Consider the following 27,769-nt stretch of genomic DNA (forward strand, 5'->3'; position numbering starts at 1 on the left):
AAATGCCTCCAGGTTTAGAGAACCTTCAATTAAACACAACTCGGCTTTCCCCACAAGGCAATTAATTTATCTTTATTAATCTATTTTCACTCTTTCAAAACAAATCAAAAATAAAGCTTTATATACAAATCATTGCTAAGCTGACAGGCAGTGTAATTCGCACATGCACGACCATACCAGTTCATCTATATTACAAACAGGTTATTATGAGGAAACTAAACAGAGGACAGAAAAAAGAAGCATGATAACGTGGACACATATACAACCCAGAAACAATAGTAAGAACTTGAGCACTAGTCTACAATACAGTATCTTTAAGACGACATCTTGTCCATACACTTTACAAGAGCAGATGTTTGGTCTTTGAAGGGAATTTTTTTTATTTCTTTTTTTCATGTAAAGATCCCAAACTATATTCTATACCTCATTGTTTTGTAGAATAAATAGCTCACATTTCATTGACAAACATTTTCACTAGCCTCTTACTACGTTGAGTATGTTACTGTCTATTTGATATATATATATAAAAAAACAATTTGAAAATTATAGTGAAGGAAATGTATCCCATGCATCTTGTAACTTGTAATTAACATTGAAGTTTTGGCTAGTGAAAAAAACACAAAAAAAAACGAGATAAGCCTCATAACAAAATACGTAGACATACCCACTGTGCTCACTTAACAGGATGCAAGATTTGGTTTTCAGTGCAACATTTGTTGTGTCTATGAGTTGGTCACCAAAAAACATGAGATGATCTGAATCAGAATAATCCAAAAAAAAAAAAAAAAAGACTTCCTGGTGTTAATTCTAAAGCTTTGGTCCCTTATTATTTTATTTTTTTTACTTTGGTCTAGTATATTTGGCTGAATGTTTATGTGTCGGAGAAACACTGCAGCCTCGCCTCGAAATCCACACAGGTCCTTTGACAGTGGTGAGACACTGTACGCCTCGGCGCTCCCTCCAAACAGTAATACTGACTCTGCATCAGTCTCTGGGGGCGACTCCACCCCTCTGGCTGCAGTCAGGTATTCAGTATGGTTTCATGATTGAGTGTGGTGACTGGCGCCATCTAGAGGTAGTCCAGCTCCAGTGCATGGCTCAGAGCTTCCAGGTCTGCCCGACATGACACCCTCCAGAAAGGCATGTTCTTCTGAGAAAACAAAAAGGAAATCAAAATTAAAATGAAATACGGCCTTAATGTAAACCATAAGAAATAGGTATAACACTTTTCGGTGCTCCCCCTGATGCAATGCAGATGGGAAATTCAGACTGGCTCAGAGGGGGGTCTGTACTATGCGACAGTGTTCATATGAATAATATGTTGCACTATAATATGTTTGCGCCAAATCCAGGACAAATTAACACTTTGATGTTAAGATTATTTAAAAAAAAAAAAAAAAAAAAACATGGGCAAGGGAAGCTGCAGAAATTGAGTCTTTTAGGGTTAACTGATTAGATGTGGCCCATTTCTCTGCAGTCACAGTCATAAAAAACATCAGATTGAGTTATACCTTCTTGGCCACGGTCTCTTCTTCGGCGCCATCTCCTATTACCACGTACACTGCTCGCCGACCGAATCTCTGAGAAACGCGCTCAAAACAGCTCTCCTTGCCTTTGAAAGGGAGAGAAAAGCAGAGGGTGAATGTTTAAATCTCAGACGACTAAAAGGAGACTCTCTGGATGATTATGATTATCATCCTTCTTTCTAAGAAGTTTTCCTTACCTGTTTTGGTGGCACTGTATATGTTCTCTATAGGGAAGGCCGAGCCCAGGCCGTACAGTAGCACCTTGGAGAGGGCGGGGATGAGTTGGGTGGTGGTCACCAACACGTTCACACAGTTTGGCCTGGAACGGGACAGACGTGTTAATATTAGAGGCCAAGTTATGATGAGTACAGTGTCGACACTCAGTCAAGCATGTATGTGCGTTACGTCTTTCATTTCATGTCACCCTGTACTTCCAGTTCAGTACATTTCAAATGTTTATACTCCGTTACACTTACTTAACACCTCTTCCTGCCTGACCCTCTTTTTGGGGTCCCTGTTCGAAAATGAAATGCCCAAACTAAATAGAGTATATCTCTGCAATTACAAGCTCTATGTGAATTATCTTGGTCTCAAAATAAAGATAACACTTGTGAGATTCCAGAAGTGTAAGTTTCACTGTAGATACCACTGTGCCAGAGTAAATGCAGATGGGACCCACAATAAATGAAGAGAAAGAAATATGCATTTTAAAATAAATATCACCTTTAAAAATGTGCATTAGGAGCTTGAAATTACAGAGGTTTTAGTGAAGAGATGCCCAGGTGACTCTAGTTTGGCACTATCTATGGCATTTAAGATTACTATGGGTAAAAAATTATTAAACCATTTAATTTTACTCACCATTGGTCTAATAAAACTTGTTTTGAATTAAAAAAATGATTAAAAATCAATATATTTGGGGCATTTTTCTCTGGGCCTCAGCCTGTTGCCTACTCCTCAGTAAGGACAGTCGCTATTGGCTGTCCTAAAAGTCGCTAGAAGTCGCTAAATTACGTCATCGCCTAATTTATAATAATAATTGACAATTTGCCTGATATAACCGCATGTGCGCCGTGACACAGTACAGATATCACATATCAGACAGAACACATATGTTATGTCTGCAGTGATTTATTTTTGTGTGAGACACATTTACATTAAAACGGAGGTGGCCATGCGCATGCGCGATTCATTAGCAGCCTGGACGCGGAGTGGTGAGGGTCTCCTCTCTGCCCTGCTCTGACCGAAGGCTGGGACTGCTGCGGACGCTACTGTGAGACTGACCGCCTGCGAGTGCTTTGGGAGGGGATCCCAGCAGCACCCGCTGCTTGTTGAGCACAGTAACTGCAGAGTGATACGGGCTTTCACACGAGAGTCTGCGAACACCACAAAAGTCTCCAATAACACCAGAAAAGTCGCTAGATTTATCGCTAGTCGCTTTTGACAAAAAAAGTCGCTCGGAAGCGTTGGAAAGTCGCCAGATTTAGCGACAAAGTCCCCAAATTGGCAACACAGGGCCATAGCTCCGGCTGTGATTGGCCAATCTGGGTGATTGACAGCTCGTTTTAATCATCAAAGCCAATAGGATCAGTTCGCACGTCGGAAGTACGCAAATGCGTATGACGCAGTTTGACGGACATTCGCACTTCTCCAATCAAAACAAGCTAATGGCCGCCTGGAATGACCAATCAGACCAGGAAGAGGCCCCAAAGCATGCTGGGAAGTCTAGTTCTTCGTTAGAAGCGACTTTGTTCCGGTGAAAACAGCTTGTTTTGCTCAACAACAAAAGGTAAGACAACATTTCTGGTTGTATTTCTTGAAAGTGAGTTGTTGTTTTAGTCTTATTTTGCGGCTGGATCCGTGAGTTTTGGTCGCAGAGTGATATAAATGGTACCGTTGTCGACTCTACTGTCGAGCAGACATGTTGGTGCGGCTTTTAAATGTTTACGCTATTAAGGTGTTTTTGGCTCATGTTGGTAAGATTACTTGGTGTTTAGTCTGGTTTTATGAGCTTTTAGTCGAGTTACTGAGCTTTCTGTGGCTATGCAGCATGTCAATATTAATCAAAGGTAAATGTGCGTCGTAGTGAGTTTTTTTGACCCCAGTACCGGGGGCTACCGGGGGCTACCATATTAGGGGACTTATGGGAATTATGCAATTTCATATTTAAATGGCCAGTCACTGCAGTATTCTGGTACAGTATGACATAATAATATAATAGGAACAAAATCATAAAATATCTACATATGATTACAATAATTATACATTTGAGCTGTAATTACTAATAATTATTGATTAGCTGCTGTAAATCCAATCCGTTGTAGCATGAACTGACCTGGAGTTGATGAGAGCCAGGGCTTTGAGTGCTTGAGTGAGCCACAGATCAGTCAGGACCTCCATCTCTCGCCTCAGCTGTAACCACTCCTCACGCTTAGGGCTGCCCAGCAAGCCTGTCCATCGAGGAGACGTGTGAGTAACACAATAAGTGCATACAACGTTACAGAGCCTCGTTTTATCGACAGCACTGTCTGCACTGCAGTCCTCGGACGGACAGCTCTCACTCAACAACCCCGTAGTCAAAACCTCAGAGACACAGCTTTAGTGAAAGCAGCCAGATAGAATCAGCAGTGTCTGTACTAGAGCTCACCTCACACTGAACAACAGCTGACTCATCATCCGAGCTGACAAACAAACCTGCATGTCTGGTTTCTTTAAGCTTCTCTCACCACATTCAGTTAATTAAATCGGTTATACCTCAGTAAATAAAGAGCAGGTGTTTGATCATCAACCAAACTACAAAGTGCGGCTTCAAAAAAACGATTTTACCCAATCAAAACACTATTGTTGTGTAATTGATGTGTTTCAGCTCTTTTATTGAAGGCCTGACAAAGGCAAATACAAGTTACAAGTTAAAGCTCAAAAATAAGAGATAATCTATATAATTGTATCTACAGTAATTCCTATATACCGAGTGTTACACTACATGCAAATAAAGAAGCACTTACCGCCAACATTAATCTTGTACGTGTTGTAGATCTCCTTGACTCTGCGGTATCTGAAAGCCAGTTTCCTCATCCAGTCCACCCCTCCATGAACTCCTGACCCCAGGCACAGAGAACCAGCCCCTGCTGGGCTCTGGAAGCCGTCCGACCCAAAGTTGTAAGTGCTGCAGGATCACAATATGGGGAAAAGGGCCTTAAAAAGTTGATACAACTATAGAAATGTTTCAACTGTAGGCCATTCTGCTCTGAACAAGAGGGCAGTGGTTAAGGCATTTATCTATGGTGAAACAAGGCACAAAAAATAATGAAAGTTGCCATGAATGAAGCTTTGTCGGTAGGAAATCATGACGTACATACATGCAGCATGAGTAATAATTAAAAAAAAACACAACATAAAGTATTTTTAGCACAGTCTGCCTCTCTGGACTCAGGTAGACAGTGAGAATTATATGCAGATATTGTAAAGAGAAATGAAATGTTGGATAATCCTGTGACAAAGCTGCGGTGGGAAAATAAATGACACAGAAGCACATGTTCTCTAAACCCGAGCGGATAAGTCTGGTCCGTAAGCGACAGTAGAACAGTCAGAGTCTCCTGAAAGAGCTGGAGGTGAAGGAGCCCAGTGGAAGATTTACCTCAGGTCCTGTCCATTGTCGTCTGATGCAACGTCATCAATATGAACCTGGTCACATTCCTGAGGAATTAAAAGGAAAGCGGATATATTGTGAGATTCATTTCAGAGTCGCGCCCTGTACAGGCAGGTCCCTCCTCTTTAGGGGAGACTCTACACTGAGTGATAGCAGATACAATAATAAGGAAAAAAGCTCAAAAACATGACGAGGGGAGAGGAAATTATGTATAAGGCAGAGAGGCGTCTGAGAAAAAGGACAGCAAGCCTAGTTCAACCACAAAATTAAAAAGGAAAACCCACATAGTACATTCAACTCTCTGAATGGTCTTTTGTCTTTGGCAAGCGCGGTGGTGTGCACTTTTTTGTTTGTTCTTTCTTTCAACCAAACCACACTGGTGCTTAAACATGCGGCAACAGCCAAAACACCTTGAGCTATGCTCTATGATCTTGCTTGACAGCAGTTATTAAAATATAGTAAACTTTTCTCTTTCACATCATCATTCAGTAATATCAATAGAGTGAACACACACACACACACACACACACGGACACTGTGTTGACTTCCATTCATTTGGACAACCTAAACTAAGTGATATTGCCATCCTTAGCATACCATTACCACAGTAACTTAAAGGAATAATTCACCAATTTGCATTTAGCTTTGCTAAGAATTACTAGAACAGTGTCCGCCATCTTTGCTAACAGTTACGATATTTCTCAAATGAGGTTGGGAATTTTTCAAAAATACTCCCCCTATTCTAGTAACACAACGCTAAATGCAAATCTGTGAAGTATTCCTTTAATGCCTCACCCTAACTCTGACCTTAGCCGTACAATTCAAATTTTATCCCAAAACTTAGCCAGTTCCTCAGAAATGAGGATCTCACTCATTAAGACCGCAGGTGTTGGTCTCATGAGGACAACTGGTCCTGACAAGATTAGTGTTTATATCGGAGAGGTAACAAATACAAGTATATACACACACACACACATGTTTGCACTCATATGCATAATGCATTCCTTATCCCCTTAATTTAACCTTAACCATCACAACTACATGCCTAACCCTTACCCTTACCCTAATCTCGTGTGCAGCCCCTTTAAATACAATCTAATCCCCATTCTCATTTGTTTTTGTAATGGAACATTTCAACTACACACTCTGACACTGATTATTCATGCACCAATTACAGTTACGTGATTTCCTTGGCTGTATTGACATGACAGCACTGATAATTCCCTTCACTACTAATGTTAGCCACTGAAATAAGACGGACAAGATAATTGTACCACAAGACTAAACAGCAGTTGTCAGCCAACCATTGCTTACAGCTTTCTGAACCCTGATGACAAAAGAAGGGGTGAAAACCAGGTTTGCAAATGGCTTTGTTGGCTCCTTTCCCTCTGCTCGACTGCACCTCCTCCCATTTGACTAATTTTCCACTCAGATACTCAGACACACACCTATAATTACAGCACAAAGTGTACTTTCTCGCTCTCTCTCCTTCTGTCTCTCTCTAATCTTTTTTCATTGCCAGAACAAGGATGAGGAATGTGTGATGAAAAACATTTGCGCCGTTCAGTCACTAGCAGGCAGTAAAATCCTTTCATCTTCTTTAGAGGGCTGCACAGTACCTCCTAAAAAAGCAACAGGCTTAGTCAAACTGAGGGAAAACGCGTGCCAGCAGTGAACAAACGTCTCCTTTTAGCATTCTTGCTCAACCGTCACATTAAAAAGGGAAAAAAAACTGTTTGGAAAATGCTGTAGTAAGTGTTAATACAGAATAGATGTTGTGTGACGCGATTTCTACAATGACAGAAATGGTGCTTTATGCCAGGTAAGAAAACAGCATCCAAATGTGAAACTGCAGGGACGACTTTTTTTTTTTTCAGTTTTTGCTATAATGGATATGCTGTTACTACTGCTCCACCCCCCCAAGAAATTACTGGAAATAGTCATATGATGAATATAATAATAAAAAAAAGAAACATGACACGGTGTGTGCCGTGAGGAGATTGCGCTGACGATAAGAGCAAAATACACTCCTGCAACTTTCTAAATATCTCCACATTGTCACACTGATTTAAATACTAACCTCCAGATCATTGAAGAAGAGTCTTGAATCGGCCAGATTGAAGATCATCTCCTCCATCCATAAACCCAGGGACACTGCCTTTGAGGAGTCCTGGTGCATACACAGACACACAGACACACACAGACACCCTGATATGAATAACTTTGCACACAAATCACTCCAAGGCTCAAACGCTGCTGTGTACTCTTCTGTACTTGTTATATAGACTATGCGTGTGCCTATATGTATTTCTGTCCTGAGGCTGTTCAGGCTAATGGAACTATACTGTGGGTACTGTACAGATTTCCCTTTTGGCACAGTTAAAGATTATTTTTATCTATTTATTTTGAATCTCTCTGACATAAAGTCACATATAACAACATTTTAAATCAAAGAAAAACTGGTTTGACTAAGTGAATGAAAATGACGTAAGAACAACAGCTCCAGACAGTCAATAGGTAATAAAACCACAAGCAGCGACTGAGACTGATGGTTTGGAATTTGGAGAATAATCAGTTAAATCATCTCTAACATTCTCTAATGACTCTTGTCATTATTCTGACCTTGTCAGTGCAGCTGCCTGCTTGTCTCTCTGAACTGTTTTTCCCTTTTGCTTCTGCAAACTCATCAACTGGATTGACACAAACAGGTTTCGGGGAGAGGCAAGTGTGAACAAGCTATTTATCTTATGTCAGTCAAACTCTGCTGATTTTTGTTTTACCTTTATTACCTTTGCCTCTTACTCAGGCCCCGTTCACACCTGGTATTTACATGTGTCTTGGGTGAGCTGTGATCACAAGTGGACCGCTTTAAGGATGTCCGTTCACACCTGGCATTAGGACGCGTCTCCACACGCGTCCAAACATCTCATCAGTTCTCACTCATGTACGTGTACTGTGTAGAGAATGCACTGTATATACTGTATATATAGGCTAAATAAACATAAACGCCACATCACAAAATCAAAACAACCCAAACCCTCTTCCAGTCAAACAAAACTGCATAAGACGTTTGGCATGGTCATTATATTTGTCTATAGACAGAGAAGATTCCTTCTCAGATGATGACGGCGGAGTACATGGACCAGGACACATTAGTGTTTACAATGGTTAAAGAATGTGGTCATATGAGTTTTTGGTGTCCACTTGTGATCGAATCACCCAAAAATACCAATATAATATAATAAAATAAAACAGTGTCTCCTCTCTCACAGCCTTATTCATTGCAAAACCTAAACAAACAACAACCTTAAAGGTCTGTACTGTAGTTCACGTCAATCCATTTGATAGTGGTGAGGGCTTCCAGTCTGGAGTCAAGACTGGCAGGACCAATACGCATGCTGACGTATGCTACTAATTAACTTACGTAAAAGAAAAATAGCAGAAAGCTTTGTTTATGGTGGGGAAAAAACAACTAAAACACAGTCAATTAGTCTACATAACTGCAAAAGGTTCATATAACGTGTTGTGTAGTGAGTTCTAACAAATATCCCTCATGTACTGTATTGCGCGCTGTGTCAACGTCTTCTTCACCTTCTTTCAATACTTTATCTTTCTGTCAACACCTCACATCTCCCAGTGTCTTTCTTCTCTCATACGGAGAAGTCAAACAAATACCTGGGTGTTGCATAACACCAACTTGAGTTTTGTTTCTTAATAAGAAAATCATAAATTATCACCTTGGTAAACACATAAATCATGCTGCGCAGGCAGTTAGTCTGACAAACAGCATGGGCGTGCGGTTGTTCAAGACTACAAAAGAAGGTGTGTGTGTGTGTCTGTGTGTATATAGTCTTGGCATATTGTGTTAATGGCAGTGTTGGCTCGTCGCTGGCAGCGAGACAGGAAAAGCAGTCGGGTGTCAGCCAAAGGTTAACATTAGATTAGTGCGTCTGAATGACAAGAAGAGTTGTCTCCTGGCCCAGAATTTATTAATGAGCTTGATGACACTTAGAGGGTAAATAACAAAAAAAAATTATGAAATACACCCATCCGGGACGTAAAGTGAAGAAGGGGATAAAAGGGCAGCAAAAGTTCAATAAGGAGGAGTAGGGTGACAGGGAGAAAATGACAAATGCAAAGGATCAAGAGGGAGGGGCAAAAGGCTTAAGTGAGGTTTGTTCTGCTTTTGTAATATTGATATAATTATCTGTAATCACCCTCTGCTTTCATACGGAGGCTCAAACCAAACCCTGTCTGTTAATCTGTGACAAGAATTTAAGACATTGGGGGTAGAAAAATGTGAAGGAAAAAAGCTCCTTAATCATTCAGTTCCTACACTAACACTTACACGGAGGGCAGTTGAAAAGAAAGACAAAACCTAAAGAAGAGGATTCACACACCCGATGACAGAGAGGGGCTTGCTGTATGATAAATGAGATAATAGAAGATTCACCAAGTGAATCGACATTCACCTCTGCTTCACCAAGCTGTTTAAAACAACTTCCTTTCAACACATGCATTTGTCTTTCCTGTACAATGGGCCTAGACTTGCCCTCCGCAGGTCAAAACAAAAAGAATTTATGAGAAGGGAAGATTCTGGTTGTTAAAGCAGACACAATTAATGCCAGAAAACAATGTATCATGGATGTCTCAAAAAAAAGGGAAAAAAAACCTTCCAGTCTGTGCGCTTTCTTGGCACTTTGGGCTAATCTTTTTTTTTCCGCTGTCACTCATTCACTTTATCTGCTGCATGTCTGAGATTTGATGTCAGCGTCTGTCCGACTGAGCTTCCCTGGATCCCGCAGCGGGGCATTTGGGTGGTGGGAGGATTTGGGGAATTTTTGGCCCATGAGTCACATTTCAACACATCTTCTCCCCTTTTCTCACTGGCTCTTCTTCTCCGGGGCAGAAGAGAAAGAAAAAGAAACAACGGCATGCATGGCCTAAACTGATCAGAAACTGTGCGCTCAAACTCCCATCAGCCTTGTGTCAACCCGCCAAGGGGCCGTGAGAATTCAAAACACAGATCCCCAGCCAAAAACAAGAAACACACCACTGTCCGCCCCTTGTCAGCTGCCGGTCTGTTATATAAAGGTCCTGCTGCGTGTCAATCACACTGCAGGATGCTGGGGTAGCTAAACAACGCTGGAGCATTATGAAAAGAAACAAGAGGGCAGAAAGGCAAAACAGCCAGCGTGTGAAAATGCTCAGGGATGAGACCCAAAGGTCGTGGACCCAAGTCGGACAACAAAACCCTAAACTGTTAAGTTAAATAAGCACCTGATCACTGAAACAAAGGGTGAACTGAGGCTTAACACAGATTTTGTTGTCATGGGGATTCTGTGCCAAAGTGTACCTAAATACCCACGTACTGCATAATTAACTGTTGTCAAAGTGCGACGAGCTACACCGTGTACTTCTTACAGTAAATAACAAAGAGAGGGGGGCGTATCGCCGTACCTTGCCAAATCGTGAGGAGAAGGTTCCCGTGAGGAGTGAATGGAAAATGATGATGGTTTCATCGAGGTCCCAGATAAACACTCGCTGCAGTGAAATAACAGATATGTAATGTCAACCTCATGAATGTCTCCCTCTCTCTGTTCATTTCACAGAGAGAGAATAAGATAAATAGAGAAATAGTGTTGCGCATATGTTGTGTACCTCTATATCAGAGTCCAGCGGTGGAGTGGGGTCACTGACTCTTTTCCTCCCTCTCAACTTCCCATCTGAGCCCCGGCGCGCTGCGACCCCCTCCTCTTTATCTGGTGTGGGGGGGCTGGGTGGTGGGTGGTACTCTCCTGAAACGCAAGCCACAATTAAAGGTGGTACATTAGGGTATGGAAGTCATGTCAAGTTAAATGATAATAATGGCTTATAATCTCTCAAAATCCCTAAAAAGGTAAATATAAAGGATTAATTCTTACATAGAATACAATAAACTTTTGGTCTTGAGATCAGGCAAACACTGTATACAGATTTGTCATTCACTATTAGAAAAAGTACAAAATCCTACTTTCACACTCATTTGTTTGGGGGTTTCTTTAACCAGTTTTACTAAAAACCTGTCAACCTAAGCAACTTCATTCATTTCTCCATCAGAATATCAGATCAAACCGTACCTGTATGCGACTCTGGGCTGTGGTTGGGCAGCATGACGGGGTGCTCTGGATGCTGATAGGCTATCGGAGCTGTGATGGCAGCAGGGCTGATGTTGCTGCTGGTTAGGTACGGGCTGTTGTAGTGATGCGAGTTATAATACGGAGAGTACTGACTCTGACTGTAGCTGGAGTACGCTGAAAACTCCTGTCAATGCAGACAAAAAAAGACATAAATCAAAAAGGAAAGTCTGTCAAACGATACGAGTCATTTTGGAGACATGACAGGAGCTAAATTAAGATGTTATATACTGGAAGGAAAAAATAATTAGGGTTGAATTACTCACTTGTTGCGTAGGGTTGAATGGGGTTGTGCTGGAGATCGCGTGGGTGCCTTGGAATATTCCCGATGAAATACCACCACCTGAGAAAAGATGTGAACATCAAGGTCAAACTGTCATGTAACACTCAAATCAAATAATAAAAAAATAATTATCACCTGTGAATTGATGGGAGATAACCGTGTATGAATTAAATTTAGATATAGTTTTACAACATTTGATACGATCCGTGGAACCTGGACTCGTAACTCAGTGACAGCTCAGCGCTGCAGGAGCTGAGAGTCAGATTCATCGTTTATTATTCATCCCTCTCTCACCAGAGCCTCGGGTCACTCGTGCATCTCATCTTCAGTGATCTACAACCACGTCCAGCCAATTAATCTCTTCTTTGGTGAGTGAGAATAATGTTTGACATTATAATACAGGTGGGAAAGTGTGCTGTTGCTCTGAGAAGCTTCACAGCTTTAATCAAGCCAAAACAGGAATGCCTTCCTCCGAGCAACGTCCCCGCGCAGATACTGTATCTCACTATCCTGTCATCCTGTCAAGTCTGTCCATGCTGTTCTTTGGGCTGATTCATTATTTCTCCTGTAAACTCATCACCTCCAACCACGGCACCGGACATCGTTTTAACGTTGTCATTCCATCCCTTCCGTTAGCCTGTTGCCTGCTGGATATAATACGCAAAGAAGTACGTCTCATTCTCTCGTTTCTTTTAAGAAACGTTTGTAGAACAGAGGTCTTTGACATCGACAAGGCAACAAAAAAAAGCTTGCTGTGCCAAAAGCTTTCCCCAAACTTGGCGCAGTGTAATTAAAACGCTGAGATCCCACTTCAGAAGATGAGTGACGGATCGTAATATAGATGATTAACGCTGTCCATGAATCAAATTAAAAAGAGCGGTGGAAAAGGAAAGGTGCTTAGTGCTTAATGACGACACCGCGTTGCAAACAAGAAGGTTTACGGCTATTGTAACGGCTAGTTGACGCAGTAATTGTATTTAGTCAAGGTGACGCATTGAGCTAAATTTATCTTGACATGACTATATCTGTTGGTAATAAAAATAAATGAGGACCAAACCTCATATTCAGATTGGCAACTCTGAATTTCAGAGAAAATGATGTACAGATTTTCCAAGATACACAAAGAATCACAGCGGAAGAAAATAGCTTTTATCTTGTCAACCTCAATGTTACACAAACTGATAAACATCTCTTCATGTGATGAATTTTTTCTTCTCGTTTCGCCCCCGACATCAAAAAGAGGTGATGTTAGGTTGTTGTTTAAAAGTTTCAAACCACATAGAACATACTACACTTAGAGCGGCCATGCATGAGCGCAAGAGCACAAAGACGTCGCAACAAAGACTTTCACGACTCGCAGAAATGGGAACTTGTGGATGCAACTTGTCAGTTTATTGTTTAAGCATGATTGCGCCTGTTAATCAGCCGGTAAAGCTAATTGGTGTCAAATGACTCGTTTCAGGTAAAACAAGTGTACATTCAGATAATGTAACACAGTGGTGAACTGGCCCGTTATTGACAAGACGTTTGATTATACAGACGACTGTGTGCTCTGCAATTATAATATCTGTATTCAAACAGAAGACGGATCAGACGGAGCATGTGAAAATAAGTGTTTGGTTTCCAACTGTAGTGTTTATTCAGTGGGTGGGTTTTGTCATGTGATTAAGACACCTTTAAAGGAACACTGTCATTTAATAAGCGTAAGTAATTACAGCTGATGGTTTGAAAGTTGATTCAGTTCCTATAAAAGATTTATCCTGTTGCTAATCACCAACTGTCTGGAGCGAGTTGTTTTTCTCTTCCCCTGTGTTTGCTTTTATCAGCTATTTTTTTTCTCTCGCTCGCGTAATTTCATCAGTCCACGACTGCTCTCCCCATTTCTCATTCTCCACTCGGCCGTGCATGACAAACAGGGGATAATGATTCAATGGAAGAACCACGATGAAAACCCCCGCACAACATAACAGTCTTCAAAGCGTCTAAAGAAAAAAATACAGGAGGTCTCTCAAGTAAACACGAAAAGACTCCCATCGTCCCCTATTCGGTTTCAGTTGTACACACAGCGCAACTAAGTGTTTCGATGGCTTTTTAGTGTGCGTATGTGTGTGTGTGTACGCACGCGTGCTTGAATATTGTGTTCAGTATTATGGACGACATGGAAACATTCTGAAATCCTACAAACATTCGGTTGTTATGGCAGTTTATTACCGTTTGAAGTTTGCAGTTAATGATTTGTGCATAAAAATATTCAAACAAATTTATATTGTTTGGGAACAGTGTCCCTCAAACTCAAACTACACAGTTATAATGTTTGTTGGTTCAGTTGCGCTCCAGCAGAGCACACAGCCATTGGAAGCGCAGTAGTTTGCAAGAGATTTCATCCAAAGTGTGTTTACATGAATATTTACATTCCAGTACGACTTATGACATCCAACTCCTCTCGTAGTATGGAAAACTTTAAAAATGTACGAGACCTTGTTCAGTGTCTAAATCAGGATTGGACACTTTTAGATGGTAATTCTCATCTTTAATCTACTACACACTGGCGTTTATAGGATATAAGGGAGGGAGACAAATGGACCTGTCAGAGTGGTAATATCAGCATCTAAAATGTTGCGTAATGGTACGTAAACCCTTTAACGCAGTTTGCGCACGTGTTTTTTCTAAATAAAAATGTTGGTTTTCCTTCATTTTAAATTGTTAATATACTATTTTAACAAGCAGTAAGGTGTAAATAACTGCCAGATATCGCACTTAGTTACAGGATATTTTATGGTCCTTTTATGGTTAAAATAAGCCAAAAAAGTCCAGACGGACATATATTTTGAGGCTTAGTTGTTAAAGGTTTAAGATGAAAAGACAGCGAAACATTTATCTTAGGAACGTTTTTTGTAACATGTTCTCTATGAGTAGTTTCAGCTTTTCCTCAATACAGCAGGTGTGACCAAAATAATTAACTAAAGGCTTCGAAAGAGCGGTCCACAAACCAATATGTGTTGTGGTGGCATTAACTAACCCACTTTGGGTTTATCAGACATCACACCAATTTGTAAACCCAAATATCCCTAAAGAATAAGCAGATGTGAACGTGAATCCATAAACCTACAGCATTAAACATAATCCACTTCAGGCGGTAAAACAACAGAGCGACATACAGTACAGAGTGTACTCGAGTGTGATTCGAGAAAAATCAAAAGTCATGTTCTACAACAGTTTGTTTGCAACATTAAACCTGCTCGCCCCTCTGTAAAATGCACCTTAACCTCTCGCGCACAAGGTCAATTTTATGCTGCTTTCAAAGTCGTAAAGTCGCACTGAGCAAGTCATGCTTTGGGCGCCAGCGACTGAGGAATGTGTGCAGCACAGATACACCCACACACACAACCACACAGGCACACACAGACACACAACCATGTGTGGGCAGAGAGCTGTACACACTCCAAAGTAAGCACAAAGATTCTGTACCCATCTTTGTTTTCTCCATTTTCTTCTCTCTTCCACACTCTTCATTTCTCCTCCTTTCTGTCTATCTGTTTTTTTTTACTGTCTTTTTTTCTTTCTTTTTTTTTGCTGAAACACACACACACACACACAGTGCAAGCACTTGCATGCTGTGTTGTTGGTCTGAGCGGAGAAAGGGGGCCTGACCCCAAGAAAAGAGGAGGGGTGGAGAGACTTTTGACGCCAGGAGTCCAGACCGCAGCTAATGGAGAACAGGTGTGGCTGAGAGGAGGAGAGGAGAGGAGAAAAGGCAAGATACAAGGAAAGGAGGAAAGACAGCGAGGGGAGAGGAGAGGAGAGCACAGGAGGAAATACGGAAGGAGAGTAGAAGTGAAAAGAAGCAAAAGAGTGGAGGATGGCAGCACAAAGGGAGGATGGTCAAAGTCAAAGTTGGCGCGTGTGTGTATTTGTATTTGTTACCTCTTTAGGATCTTTCTGGCATAAACACTGACCTTGACAGGACAGGTAGTATAAAACCTGGTCCTAATGAGGCAGAACCATATTTCTGAGGAATTTGTTTTCAGTTTTAGGGCTTCGATTTCAAATGTGGTTAGGTTAAGGCAGTGGTTCTCTATTATTTTCTGTCATGCCCCCCCCCCCCCCCCCCCCCCCCCCCCCGACACCTCACGCGCCCCCCCAGGGGAGCCCGCCCCACTGTTTGAGAAGTACTGGGTTAAGGTTCGGGAGAACGCTTTGATTAGGCTGTCCAAATGGATGGAAGTCAATGCAGTGTCCTAAGAAGAAGAGCTATGCAAACCTGTGTGTGTGTGTGTGTGTGTGCACATTGTTTCAAACTAACCATGTGTATGTGAATAGCTGTACAGACTTTGACTGGGAGGAGTGCTGCTGAAGTTTGAGTAGCCCAATAGTCCCGTCTGTCCTGGAGAATGACTTAGACCGTCCTCTGTTTTTATGTCTGTGAAAAAAGCAAAGAAAAAAAAAAGAGTCACGTTGCATTCAGGATGAACCAACTTTGCACACAAAGAAAGATTAACAAATGCCACTGGAGCATGGTGTTAAGCTTCATGACAACATACCTGTTCTACAGCGCCGAGTGGCTTTGTCTATTGCTTGCAAACAAGCTTCTATTTTTCTCGTCAATGTCCCTGATCTCAAGCTTTAAACTCAACATTTGCACATCTCTCTCTCTCTCTCTCTCCATATATATATATATATATATATATATATATATATATATATATATATATATATAAGACAATGTGTTTGTTCAGAATAAAGTCATTTAGTGTACTATTGTGTCTTGTTCCAAACCGTAATAAACTGAGGGCAGTTTATATAAAAAGAGAATCTGTACTAATCTCAGATTTACCTGTTGCCATTTCCAAATATGACGTGTTGGTACTTACTGTAGGACGGCATGCTGTAGCCCTGTGTGTGGTGAGTGTAAGGTGTGTATGGTCCTGCAGGCTGGAGGGCGGGGCTGTATTGCGTCTGTCCATATGCAGCCATGACACTTTTTTTCAGTTGATCCTGAGGAAGGAATAATAATAATAATAATAATAATGATGATGGGGGGAGGAAATTTTCATGACAGGTGCTTCCCTTTATCCGTTGCAAGACAACACATGTCCTTGTCACATTTAGAAATGACGATGAGGAACAACACACTCAGCTCTTAGGAAATATGTTAATATAAGATGACTCTTCCTTTTACGGGAATGAATGCCACAGAGAGTAAAAGAAACAATGGACTGAATAAAATAATAACAATTCCTATGATGGGTGTAAAATAAGAATTCATCTGGAAAGTAAAAAGGTACAAAGTAAAAAAAAAAAGTGGTAACATTGCATAGAAACAATGTTTTCAAATTACAGTTAAAGATACATTTAAAGTTTCTTAAAGTGTCAAACACATTTGAAATGCCCATCACATTTTTAAGTAACAGATCATTTCTGGTGCAGGAGCCAATCCCAGTTGACGTAGGGTGAAGGGCAACAATGCTACGTCCCTTGTGACCAGTTCTGTTGATATGCAGACGCACTACGTGTATTTTAAGGTCACTTAATCTGTCAATCTAGTTCACGGGACGACTGGGTGACAACAGCAACAACACTTTTCATCTGTAGCACTTTACTCTTTACTCAGGCGTTACCATCACTTACCTGCCTCTGAAGAGAGAGCTTTATCCTCTTTATCCTGTCACACTTCTGTTAGTCAGGTTCCTCTCAAGCTGTCAACTTTCCTGTGGAAACAATAGCAAAATACACACCATTAGGATACAGGTATGCATGTGAGTGACACGCAGTTATGTGCCCGCCTGCCTGCAGGCCCTGTTGCGGCATGATGACGAGAATAGATGTTTCCTCCACAAACCTCTTAAGAGGTGAACAGGTTTGAGGTTCATGTGAACTATGTGAAGCTTTTTTTTTTTTTTTAGAAGAAGAAATAAACCTGGATCTAGGCTGTTGTCCAAATCCAAAATGTCAACTAGTGTGTTCGATATACACGATTCTAAGTTCAGCACAATGTCTAATTTGTGTTTAGTGAGACAGGGTTTTTTTCAGTGGGACAATGGAGCTTTGTAAAATTGGAATGAGACAGGATGACACACACACACACACAGAAAATATGCATCACGTTCTCTACAACCATTGCGCTGTATGTTGACTGAATTAGATGAATAACAATACATGAATTTTTGCAATGATGTGATGATACAAACTTGTCTCCATCAATTTATTAGTGTCTCCTGGTTTGAGTTTTAGCAACATTTCTCAAAAGCTACTGAAGAGATACAAAAGAATTGTGGAAGGGTAGGGCACGGCAAAAAGAAGAAACATGAATTTTGTAGTGGATCAGATTAAGGGGTGAATGCAGGTTTTATATTTAAAATTGTGATGTAGTACTCTCACTTTCTCAATAGTTACAATAAAAACAGACCCGTTCCCTAAAGGCGTACATTGGTTTTCATTTAAATATATAAAATAATACTGCCCAGTTCATTAACAGTAGTGACCGAATAGGCTGTTGGAGGTTAAACCATCAATGAGTTCATCATCTTCAGTCAGTCAGTCGGTCTGATCGCAGCACTTCAATACCTCTCTCTTAGGGCAGGAGAAAGCTGTGCTGTCGGTCACTGACGCTGCTCATTGTGGCCTCATGCTACAGACACGCGCTGATATTTAAGATATTTAGAAACAGCCAACCAGACATTCTGTGTCAGCTGTTAAAAAAAAGCCATGTTCAAATTAACGGACACGGACCTAAACACAGACAACTTTACGGTAAACTGTGAGTCAGGTCTTGTTATCCAACATCAATCCAGATTTCATGCTCTTGTGGCTGAAGAGTAATGAATTCCTGAATTTAGCCTCACAAAATCATGTGGAAAACCTTCACAGAGGAATAACGTCTTTATTTGAGCTGGTATATGTGCATAATTATAGGTCTACAGGCTCCAGTGTACACACAGAGCATTGAAAAAGAAGATAACACCATCTTTCTTTCTTTCTTTCTTTCTTTCTTTCTTTCTTTAGTCATTTAGCCATTTTCATTTCTCAGCTTTTCCTTATGTGATTTTCTCTATGTCTTTGCCTCTGGGCCATTCCAATCTGGCAAAGCTGTAGCTAACTGCCCGACCTCTGACCTCGCTGACAACACAAAGACAGAGACAGATGACAGTCATGAATTATCACAGCAGCAGAGAGATGAAGGTGTGTGTATGTGTGTGTGTGCGCGTGTGTGTGTGTGTGTGGGGGGGGGGGGGGGGGGAGTAAAAGCTGTTTGAGAAAAAGAGGCTTAAAAGAATATGATTATGAATGTAACGTCAACATTGGCTTTACTGTCAGTGGCATTATAAGATTAAGTTGAATTACACTCACTTTTGTGCCGCGCTCCTGTTATTAACGAACCTTTTTGATGTTTTCGACAAAACTAAAATAGCCAAGATAACATATTCAATTCGGCCAATGAATTTGCCCTCCTGGCTTTGAAAACACCCAAGACACATTTACTTGCAGCAAGTAAATGTCTATGTCTACCACACAGCTGCTGAGAGCCAAAATCCACCTGTGCTAAAGAACATTTAACAATTATAAATAAAACAGATTGTACACTTTACTTCCTCTACAACATTCTATATCTGATAAAAATAAAGCACTGAAAATCTTGGCTTTCAATCTAAACCATGTGTTTATTTTTTTACTTGCCTGAGTTTTTCCCCCACTTCAGAAATGATAGTTAAACGTGGATGTGGTCCTTGTTTGGGCCTTGTGGCTTTGGGCTGACATTTATCACACACGGTGACTCTTAACAGGTCCCACTGATCCGACATTGCAAAGAAAAAATAAGTACCGCTGAGCTTTTGAATTTCCTGATTCCCAGGAATCAGAAATGAAAGCAAAGCCTGTTCACAGTCCTGTTGTCTTCAGCTGCATCCCTGATGCACACACATGCCCTGACACACAAACACAACATCTGTGTGTGTGACAGCAAAAGGCACTTCCTGGTTGAGGGTGAGGCGTGCGAGAAGAGCGCACAAGGCCATGGGAACTGCAGGACACCGGAGGGAAGACGAGCGGAGCTCAGCAGAGACGTGCAGGACTGAGGGCTGAAACTGAAGCTAAAACAAACCCAGCAAGGCCACAGGAGGCCACAGGCCACAAGGCCAGTCCCGCCAGCTTCACCTGGGTCCCAGGGCTCCGCTAGACCACTGCCTCTTTCACGGATATCAAATTCTAGCCTTTGTGCTGATGGATTGGGATGTGTATTGTGCTTTTTTTTTTTTTTTTTTTGAAATGTCATTTGATAGTCAAAGGAATACACCGGGTGTAGGCACTTATACCTGTTGTTCAATTAAATTGTTAAGGGGTGCCATTCTCAAAACATGGTATGCTCTGCAGTTCCTATGTCCGACCACATCTGACGATCAGAGTTTTTATAGCTTGTTCCAAACAGAACACAATCAAAGGCACAGTGAAAAGCCGAAACACAATCATCCGTCTGGGTGGGTAGAATAACGCACTTTTTCCGACTATCATCATCGTCATGTCAAAAGCATGGTACACTTGTTTTTGAGTGATGGAAACGGAAACAGTTGTATGAAGAGTGAAAAAACAGAGCTGGGGAGAGCACAACACCGGAATCATAACAAAAGCGATACGTTTATTGTCGGACCAAGACCACTTTCATGTAAAAAAAAAAAACAGACAGTAACTTAGAAATAAATAGCATGGAATTTTATTTTTAAAAATTCTCTATTCTCTATCAGTTATAGAGAATTAAAAAATAATAATTCAAAAGCACTATGAGAGAAAGCAATCAAATTTGTCAAGCAAGTTGAACAGCATCCTATTAAAATATTATGGCTAATGAAATACTATGGCCGAGGACTTTCTTAACCCTTTAACACCTAAGCTTTTTTGCTTATTTTAACCAGAAAAAGGCCAGAAAATGTCCTGTGACTAAGTGCTTTTGCCCATTTTTCCAGAATAACTTTCAATATCTGGCAGTTATTTACAATTTACTGCATGATAAAATAGTGTATTAACAATTTAAAAGGAAGAAAAACAAAAAGGTTTTGTTCAAGAATAACACTGCAGTACATGAACACATACACGTACATGATTTTGTGTGTTGAATTTGAAATTTGAACAGTATAAAACACATTTAAAGTAATATCTGTTTGTGTTTTTGTCTCAATGTCCAAAAAACGGACCAAAAATATGGAAACTATGTACAGGCGTTTTTCCAACTCCCTCCTCCCTGGTGACTAAGACACTGATCTGCTGGCTTCCAGCAACAGCGCGAGTGAAATTACCGTAGTAACCACACGTTGGTTTGGACTTGCAACTTCTCAGCTTTCAGAAACAGTTGGAATTTTTCCGATAGCACAAAATGTTGCGTCAAAAACGTGTCGTCTGCAATATGCTTGGTGTTAAGGGTTAAGAGCTTGACATATTTTGATAAAATATTTGAAGTCAGATTGGACTTCAGAATTCAGGACAATAAGATATATATACCTGTTATCGCCAAGAGTTAATTATATTTGAGATATAGACCTCCTAAGCTAGCCAACTGTCCAACAAATACTTTTTATTTACATTTTAAGCACACTGACTCTTTATATCCATACAGGCACCACATGGTGTGTAAGAATAAATAACTGACACCTCAAATACAAGAGGAAAGCGTGTAGATTATGTTCACACTGCGTGCTACAATATCAAATGTGGCCAACAATACACACATAATAAATATAAGTCCACTGGGTGATCAGCTACGAGCTGTTACATTTTCCTACGTAGGGTTTGTGCAGTTTTATCTTGTTTGCGTTCATCAGAAGATCAATAAAATGTAATGTCAAGTGTGCGGTTTGTATCTCAATAGACAACCGTTTACAGTGTCAACATGTGTGCTGTGTCAGTATTTGAGTCTTGATATGACATGCCAGCGTCAAGTGACACGCTACGGAGACCCTCAAATCATTTGACCTCTTATTGAAACATTATGGTTCTCAATCAGTGGCTTGACAAGGAGACTTTCTGGTCTGTAATTGTGCCATATGGTACCCCCACCTGGAGCCCTCAATTCGGACAGTCTGCCTAAGTGCCTGGGGGAGCATTGGGGCTTGATTCATTGCAACACAAAAAAAAAAGCCCTCTCTCTCTCGGTTGCTGATAAAAGAAAGAGAACAAGGAGCCAGTATTTAGGTTTGTGTGACACTATCAGACTTTCCGTGGTGGAAATTGGTGCCATCTGCCAGCAACTGCCCTTTTTGAGCACCTTTGACACGCAGCAGATTGCTCAACAACAACAGACTGCTGAAAAATAAAATACAATCCAAGCCAGCAGCTTTTATCCACATTCAAAACAAAGATCTCACACTTTGTGAACAGATGAGATCACTGTTGTTTTACCTTGCAGTCTCTTTAAAATAAGGAGTTATAGACCTGTCAGCCTCTGTCCGGAAAAGCCTCATAATTCCTTAATAATACAGATTACAGATTTGTACTCTGACAAATACAAAAATCATTTTGTATTCTTTAATAAATTCAACTTGAGTAAAAGGCACAGGGCGGTTTCCACTTTCCCCAAATGCCCACTATTGTATTCTTGGATCCAGAGGGATATCGTCAAATTTGTGGTTTTATCTGATTTTTTTTTGCCTCACAATCCTGTATCCTGAATCCTGTGTAAAACTTAAAAAAAACAAAACAACTAACTGGTGTTTTGCCTTCATATGGCAATGAAGAAAGCTTTAGAGGCAAAAGTGAAAAGCTGGCATCAAAAATCACTCGCTAAGGTGGAAATATGTCAGCTCATATGGTTCAGTGGAAAGACTTTACAGGCAACATAATGAGTGCTCTTCTTAATGGAATTATATTATGTTATATTATATTATTAATATACTTAATTTTTTTTTTTTAATTGTACATTAAATGTGCAGAAACGGGCTGAAAGGAGCTGGTGGTCCTCTGACAGATGTTCAGCATTCATAACCAACCTTGACCTCAGTGACTAGAGAATTCATTAGGAGGCAAATGCATTCCAAGTTCACGTGTGTGTGCGTGTGTGTTCCAGGTATTACTCATGTTGTGAGGACCTAAATCTGTCCACACAGCCACATTATGGGGGCTTGTCTTGTTAATGGAGACAAAAAGCAAGTTACCATAATGTAAATGATTACATTTGAAGGTGAAGACATCTGGGATAGGGTTAGGACAGTCATATTTATGGTTACGGTTAGAATAAGTCTCCAGGAGATGAATGTAAGTCATGGAAACTGTGTGTGTGTGTGTTTAAGCTATAAGACCGTCCCACACTTTGTTTTAAGCATACACACTTCCATCCACATACAGAGTGATAATAATAAAAGCAAAGATTTTTGGACACTAGCTTTATCCCAGTTGAGCTCCTACTTGATCTGTTTATATTTTACACATTTAAAGTGAATGTTGTTGCTGAACCCGAAGAAATGTTTACACACAGTAATTAGCAAAAACAACATCATAAAAAAGCGGTTACCTTTGATGTTGTTAACACAACATTGTCAGCCACCTATTATGTTCTTTATTGACTCTACAGGGTAACCGTGACATTTGATGAGGCAGTGAAAACAAAAAATTGAGAATAAATAAAACACACAGGAGTAATATGTTTCCTTAATTCAGTCACCTCCTTATTATCATAATGGTTATCTAGCCTGATGATGATAGATAATGAGCAGAAATCCCCCAGATAAAATGGACTATTAACCATATGAGCCTCTGCAACTTTCTCCTCAAATAACACACACACTCTCTCGCTCTCTCTCTCACACACACGCACGCACACACACACGGTGGTTAATGTAGGGATTGTTTCAATGAAAAGCGAAGTCACGTAGACAGACACAGAGTTGCTTTAAAACAAATAGAAGTCATTCTTCGAGAGGCCCCAATTATTCTCTGGCAGCAGCGGACCTGTTGCCAGCCCCTGCTCTCTGTAACTTCATCTCCCCGACTTGGTGGCTTTCTCATTCCACTTGACTAACTCCTGCTACAAGGCTGCTTTAATGCCAGGAGAAACTGCCCCCCCATCCCCCGGTAATCAGATCCTTCTTATTCAACAATGCCTGTGTCTTTATATCTGTTTCTCTCACATACACACACACTCCTTACTCTTTTCTTACTTAATGATTTCTCAAAAAAAATGTCATTCCCCGTTCCCATCCCCTGATCCTTTCCCTTCATTCCTTCCCACTGCCCATACCCCAGAACTCACACCTCAAAAACACCCCCTAATCATTTCAGTCTGCAATATTGCCAAATCTAAAAAGGGACCACCTACCCCAAAAAGCCCAGATTCATTCTACCCCCTCAGAACCAGAGAGAGCTGAGATGGAGGTCAGACGGAGGGACAGCTGGCAGACCTCCCAGCATCCCTGAGGAGCGGGTGTAGGGTTGGAGGACTGGGCTGACCCCAGTCAGATGGTGGTCTTACTTCCAGGTAAAAAACATCTGGTCTAATGATGGGAGGGTGGTTGCACACACACACACAAAAATTCAAAAGTGACACACGCCTGACTGCATGAGTGCCCCTGCCTTTGCTAATGAACACACACACTCGCAGACCTGCTGCTTTATTAGTCATTAGGAAAAAAGAGGTTCGCCCCCCGATCGGTATCCTCAACAGATGATAGTGAGTGGCCGCCCTAGTTGCTAACAGCTGGCCAGACAGAACTAAACTAGAAGCTGGAACTCTGAGGCAAAACAGACAGACTCAGGTCCAATTACTTACTGGTGTATTACTGTGTGGGAGAGACAGAAAGACAGAGAAGAGGAGAGGGCACATTATGCTTTAAGAGGGATAAGATGAGATAAGATGGCATAACAAATCTGAAAAAGGATAGTTCGAGGCAACAAATATATCCAGGAAAAGGTTCATCGAAGAAAAGTAATGGCGGAGAAAATGTCTGACACCTATGGAAACACTCGCCGAGCCACAGACAAGCATTATTATTACATTTTCCCTTCAAGTAAAAAAAAGAGGAAAAAATATTAAATACAGTCACAGCTACACTGCGATGTGTGTGGCTCAACTCTCCTCAACATATAAGAGGGAGAGCGGAGATAGCCAGAGAGACAGCTGCTGTCTGCACACACACACACACACACATGCACATACACACTCCCCGGCTGCTGCTCTCTGGGCCTTATGTGAATTTAAAAGAAAAGAGGAAGAGACGTGTCGTAATAAGGGATTAGATGAGAAAAGTGATCACTTATAAGCCTGAAACTGTTTGTGAAGCAGCTATTTTGGAATTTTGAACAGATTTACTCACAGAAGGGAAGCATCACACTGAGAGTGAGACTACAGGTTAGAGCAGAGCGAGCAGAACTTAATAATCCAATATATCGTCACCCTATATAGAAGCTCATGGAAGCCGTTGTTCCATGAGCTGAAATCCGCACAATTACAATGAACTCATATGACAAAGGTCCATTCATCATAATCCCATGATAAACACTTAACATAATAATAAAACAATCGTAATAATAACAATACTAGCTTAACAAATTTACTGAGATTATTGTTATGGTATTTTCAACAGTTTTTAGATGAAAGCATTACACTCTTTTTTGATTATGTTTTATGAAGTGTTATTGATTAAGAAAAAGGTGTTGTGAATTGTGTCACGTCGATATATATCTGGAATTTGGACAGAATTGCTAAACACAAAAAGTGTTGTGTGTGAATGGATTCAACAGAGTCTGAGGAAGAAAAACAGAGAGAGAGACTAAAAACTTCTGCACCAAATATAGAAAAAGGCTGACTTCAATAGCAACAATTCAAGCTGTAGACGTGACTCTTACACTGTGTAACAACTAACAGAACAGAACAGATTTCTGGGGCGATTTCTTCATTTCAGGGTGACAGCGGGGAATGAATGATGACTTTAGACGATACAGGTAAAAAGTGACAATGCTGCTGCAACGCTGAGTTCAGGTCACACAAACCCTTTTTGATTCCCACAGAGAGAGGAGCGAGAGGGAGATGCACAGAAGCTGGAGGATATAAAGAACTCTGTGCGGTTCTGAAGGAATATAATGAAATCGGTGCAGATAAAGTCAGGAAGAGTAGAACTCCCTATGAAAATATTTATCATTCCATGAACGTTTGGCTTCAGAGGGGTTTGGAATTAATTTGTGTTTTCTTAAGAGGGGGTGCCCGGTGCTACAGGATGGGGAATTCTCCACAGCCTGGGACTTTTTGGGCTGCTGCTTATTCACAATTTATTAGAACTAGTAATAAGAACCATGAAGCCAGCAGAGAGAGAGAGAGTTGGTGGACTCTAGAAATGGGGGGGCCTAATGTTATTAGGAGACGAACCACAGTGTTAAATCAAACACACCCGAGCGCACACCTTTGGTATGTGGTCAGAACACACCTCCCGCCCCCCCGACCCCCTCCAGCTGACTTTTGGATGTTATATGTCACAGTTAAAACACTAAAGCTTTATAAGGAGATTAAGTACAATTCATAACCCGTCAGGCAGATATCTGACTCTGCAAAGGCAGCAGTGCTCCACAGCACGTGCAGCTTATTTTTATCAAAATTCATAAACCAGTGAGACACGTATTGAGGGCTGGTGAATGCGAAACAGATTTTTTTCTGTGTGTGTTTGCCCTGCAATAAGGTCCCAAATAAAGACTGCGTGTGATGTGGCGATCATTTTGTATTTGAAGGACATTTTTAAAATAGATGAAACCAGATTTCTTTGCTTTTGTATTTCTTAAAAAAAAAACTGTGACCCTCATGTTTGCTGGCCAGACTCTGCAGCTGATAGAGATGTTTAAAGCTGATTCAAACAGTCGGCAAATTACAGTGGCTGAGTTTCTCGTCTGGAGCAATGAAGGGGTCCTTGAAAAATATGAATGCCAGCCTTTGAAAAATGCTTAGCGAGGCTCCCCCTAATTTAGTTAATGAGGGTCCCTGCCTGGCTGCTCCTGCTGGGGGGGGTGTCAGTGATTTGGGTGTAATCTTCAGGACTTAAAGCTGAGCTAAAAGTGCTGCGTGGATTCAAGCAGCACCAAGAAAAACAAAGGAGCTCAATCAAAAGGGAAGAAGGTGCCTCACACACTTTTCCCATCATGTTTTCACGCTTCACTGAGGCACAAATAATAATTTGTTATTGGATTAGATTATTTTTTGGGGGCTGAATTAAATAAACAGAATAAGACTAAATGGTGGCATTGACAGATGTATGTGTGTCATAAAAAAAAAAAAAAAAAAGTAAATAAAGGAGACAGCTGACTTTAACATGGACAACCATTTTGTGCAGGTTACACATATAGGCCTCCATTAAACCAAATCATATTAAACCAAATCATATGCAGCAGGAGTTTAATTGAGTATTAAGTGAATTCTATTTTATGTTCTGAAACACACACACAAATTAATAAAATACAAATTTATTTGTTGCCAATATATTAGCAGAATAAAATGGGGGAAATTGTTGTTGTTTTTTAGTCTTGAATCTATTTCCTCACACATGTATCATTGTTATAAATGAAAAAGTTATTATTATCTATTGTATTATTATTATTATTTTTTACGTTTCCTTTACAAACAAAAACAATGCGAAATACATGCGTGTTATGGAATTAAACGAACATAACGTCATGAAAATAAAGGTGTAGAAAAGGAGAAGGGGGGAGAGAGAGAGAAGAAGTAAGGGGACGTTTTTAAACACTCACCATTATTTAGAGAGAAGTTCATTCTGGAAGAAAAATCCCACTTGGAATCAGAGCAGTTGAGTCTCCATGCTTCAGGAGAGGAGACTCGTTCACGCGGCTGTTTCACACACACACACACACACACACACACACACAAGTGTCTCCTGGAAATCAGTGACAACGTGTAACTCGCGGCTGCCGAGAAGAAGAATTAGAAGCAGGAGAAGATAAAGAGGAGAGAGCAGGAGGAGGAAGAAGGAGCATACTCTTGTTGACAACTGACAGACACTCTCGTCTCTCCCTCGGCAGCTTCTGAAGCGTGTTTGCCTTTCGATGCGGCGGGGAAGTGATGTTAATGTGACCGAGCGAAGAGTTCTGGTTCCTCCTCCTCTTCTTTCTCCCTTTTCTCCTCCTTCTCCTTCTGCTCGTGTGTGTGTGTGTGCGCGCGCGC

General features: G+C 40.9%; 1 protein-coding gene across 2 annotated transcripts; it reads right to left on the reverse strand.

Annotated features, from left to right (window-relative positions):
- Nucleotides 1–56: 56 nt before the first annotated feature.
- Nucleotides 57–27,703, reverse strand: eya2 (EYA transcriptional coactivator and phosphatase 2). 2 transcript variants are annotated; one of them, XM_058631677.1, is made up of 15 exons: nt 27,340–27,703; nt 17,263–17,342; nt 16,506–16,629; nt 15,965–16,054; nt 11,618–11,694; nt 11,295–11,478; nt 10,837–10,973; nt 10,636–10,719; nt 7,256–7,345; nt 5,164–5,222; nt 4,532–4,692; nt 3,862–3,976; nt 1,724–1,845; nt 1,512–1,612; nt 57–1,150 (listed from the first exon to the last, which is right to left on the reverse strand). In XM_058631677.1, exons 3-15 carry the CDS (start codon nt 16,606–16,608, stop codon nt 1,070–1,072), a joined length of 1,404 nt encoding a protein of 467 aa, XP_058487660.1. In that variant the 5' UTR covers nt 16,609–16,629; nt 17,263–17,342; nt 27,340–27,703; the 3' UTR covers nt 57–1,069. The 2 variants fall into 2 exon arrangements, with proteins under 2 accessions (XP_058487660.1, XP_058487659.1); XM_058631676.1 differs by having other exon boundaries at nt 15,938–16,054; nt 27,340–27,701.
- Nucleotides 27,704–27,769: the final 66 nt, after the last annotated feature.

Source organism: Solea solea, chromosome 6 (assembly GCF_958295425.1).
Source record: "Solea solea chromosome 6, fSolSol10.1, whole genome shotgun sequence".
Lineage (NCBI taxonomy): Eukaryota > Metazoa > Chordata > Actinopteri > Pleuronectiformes > Soleidae > Solea > Solea solea.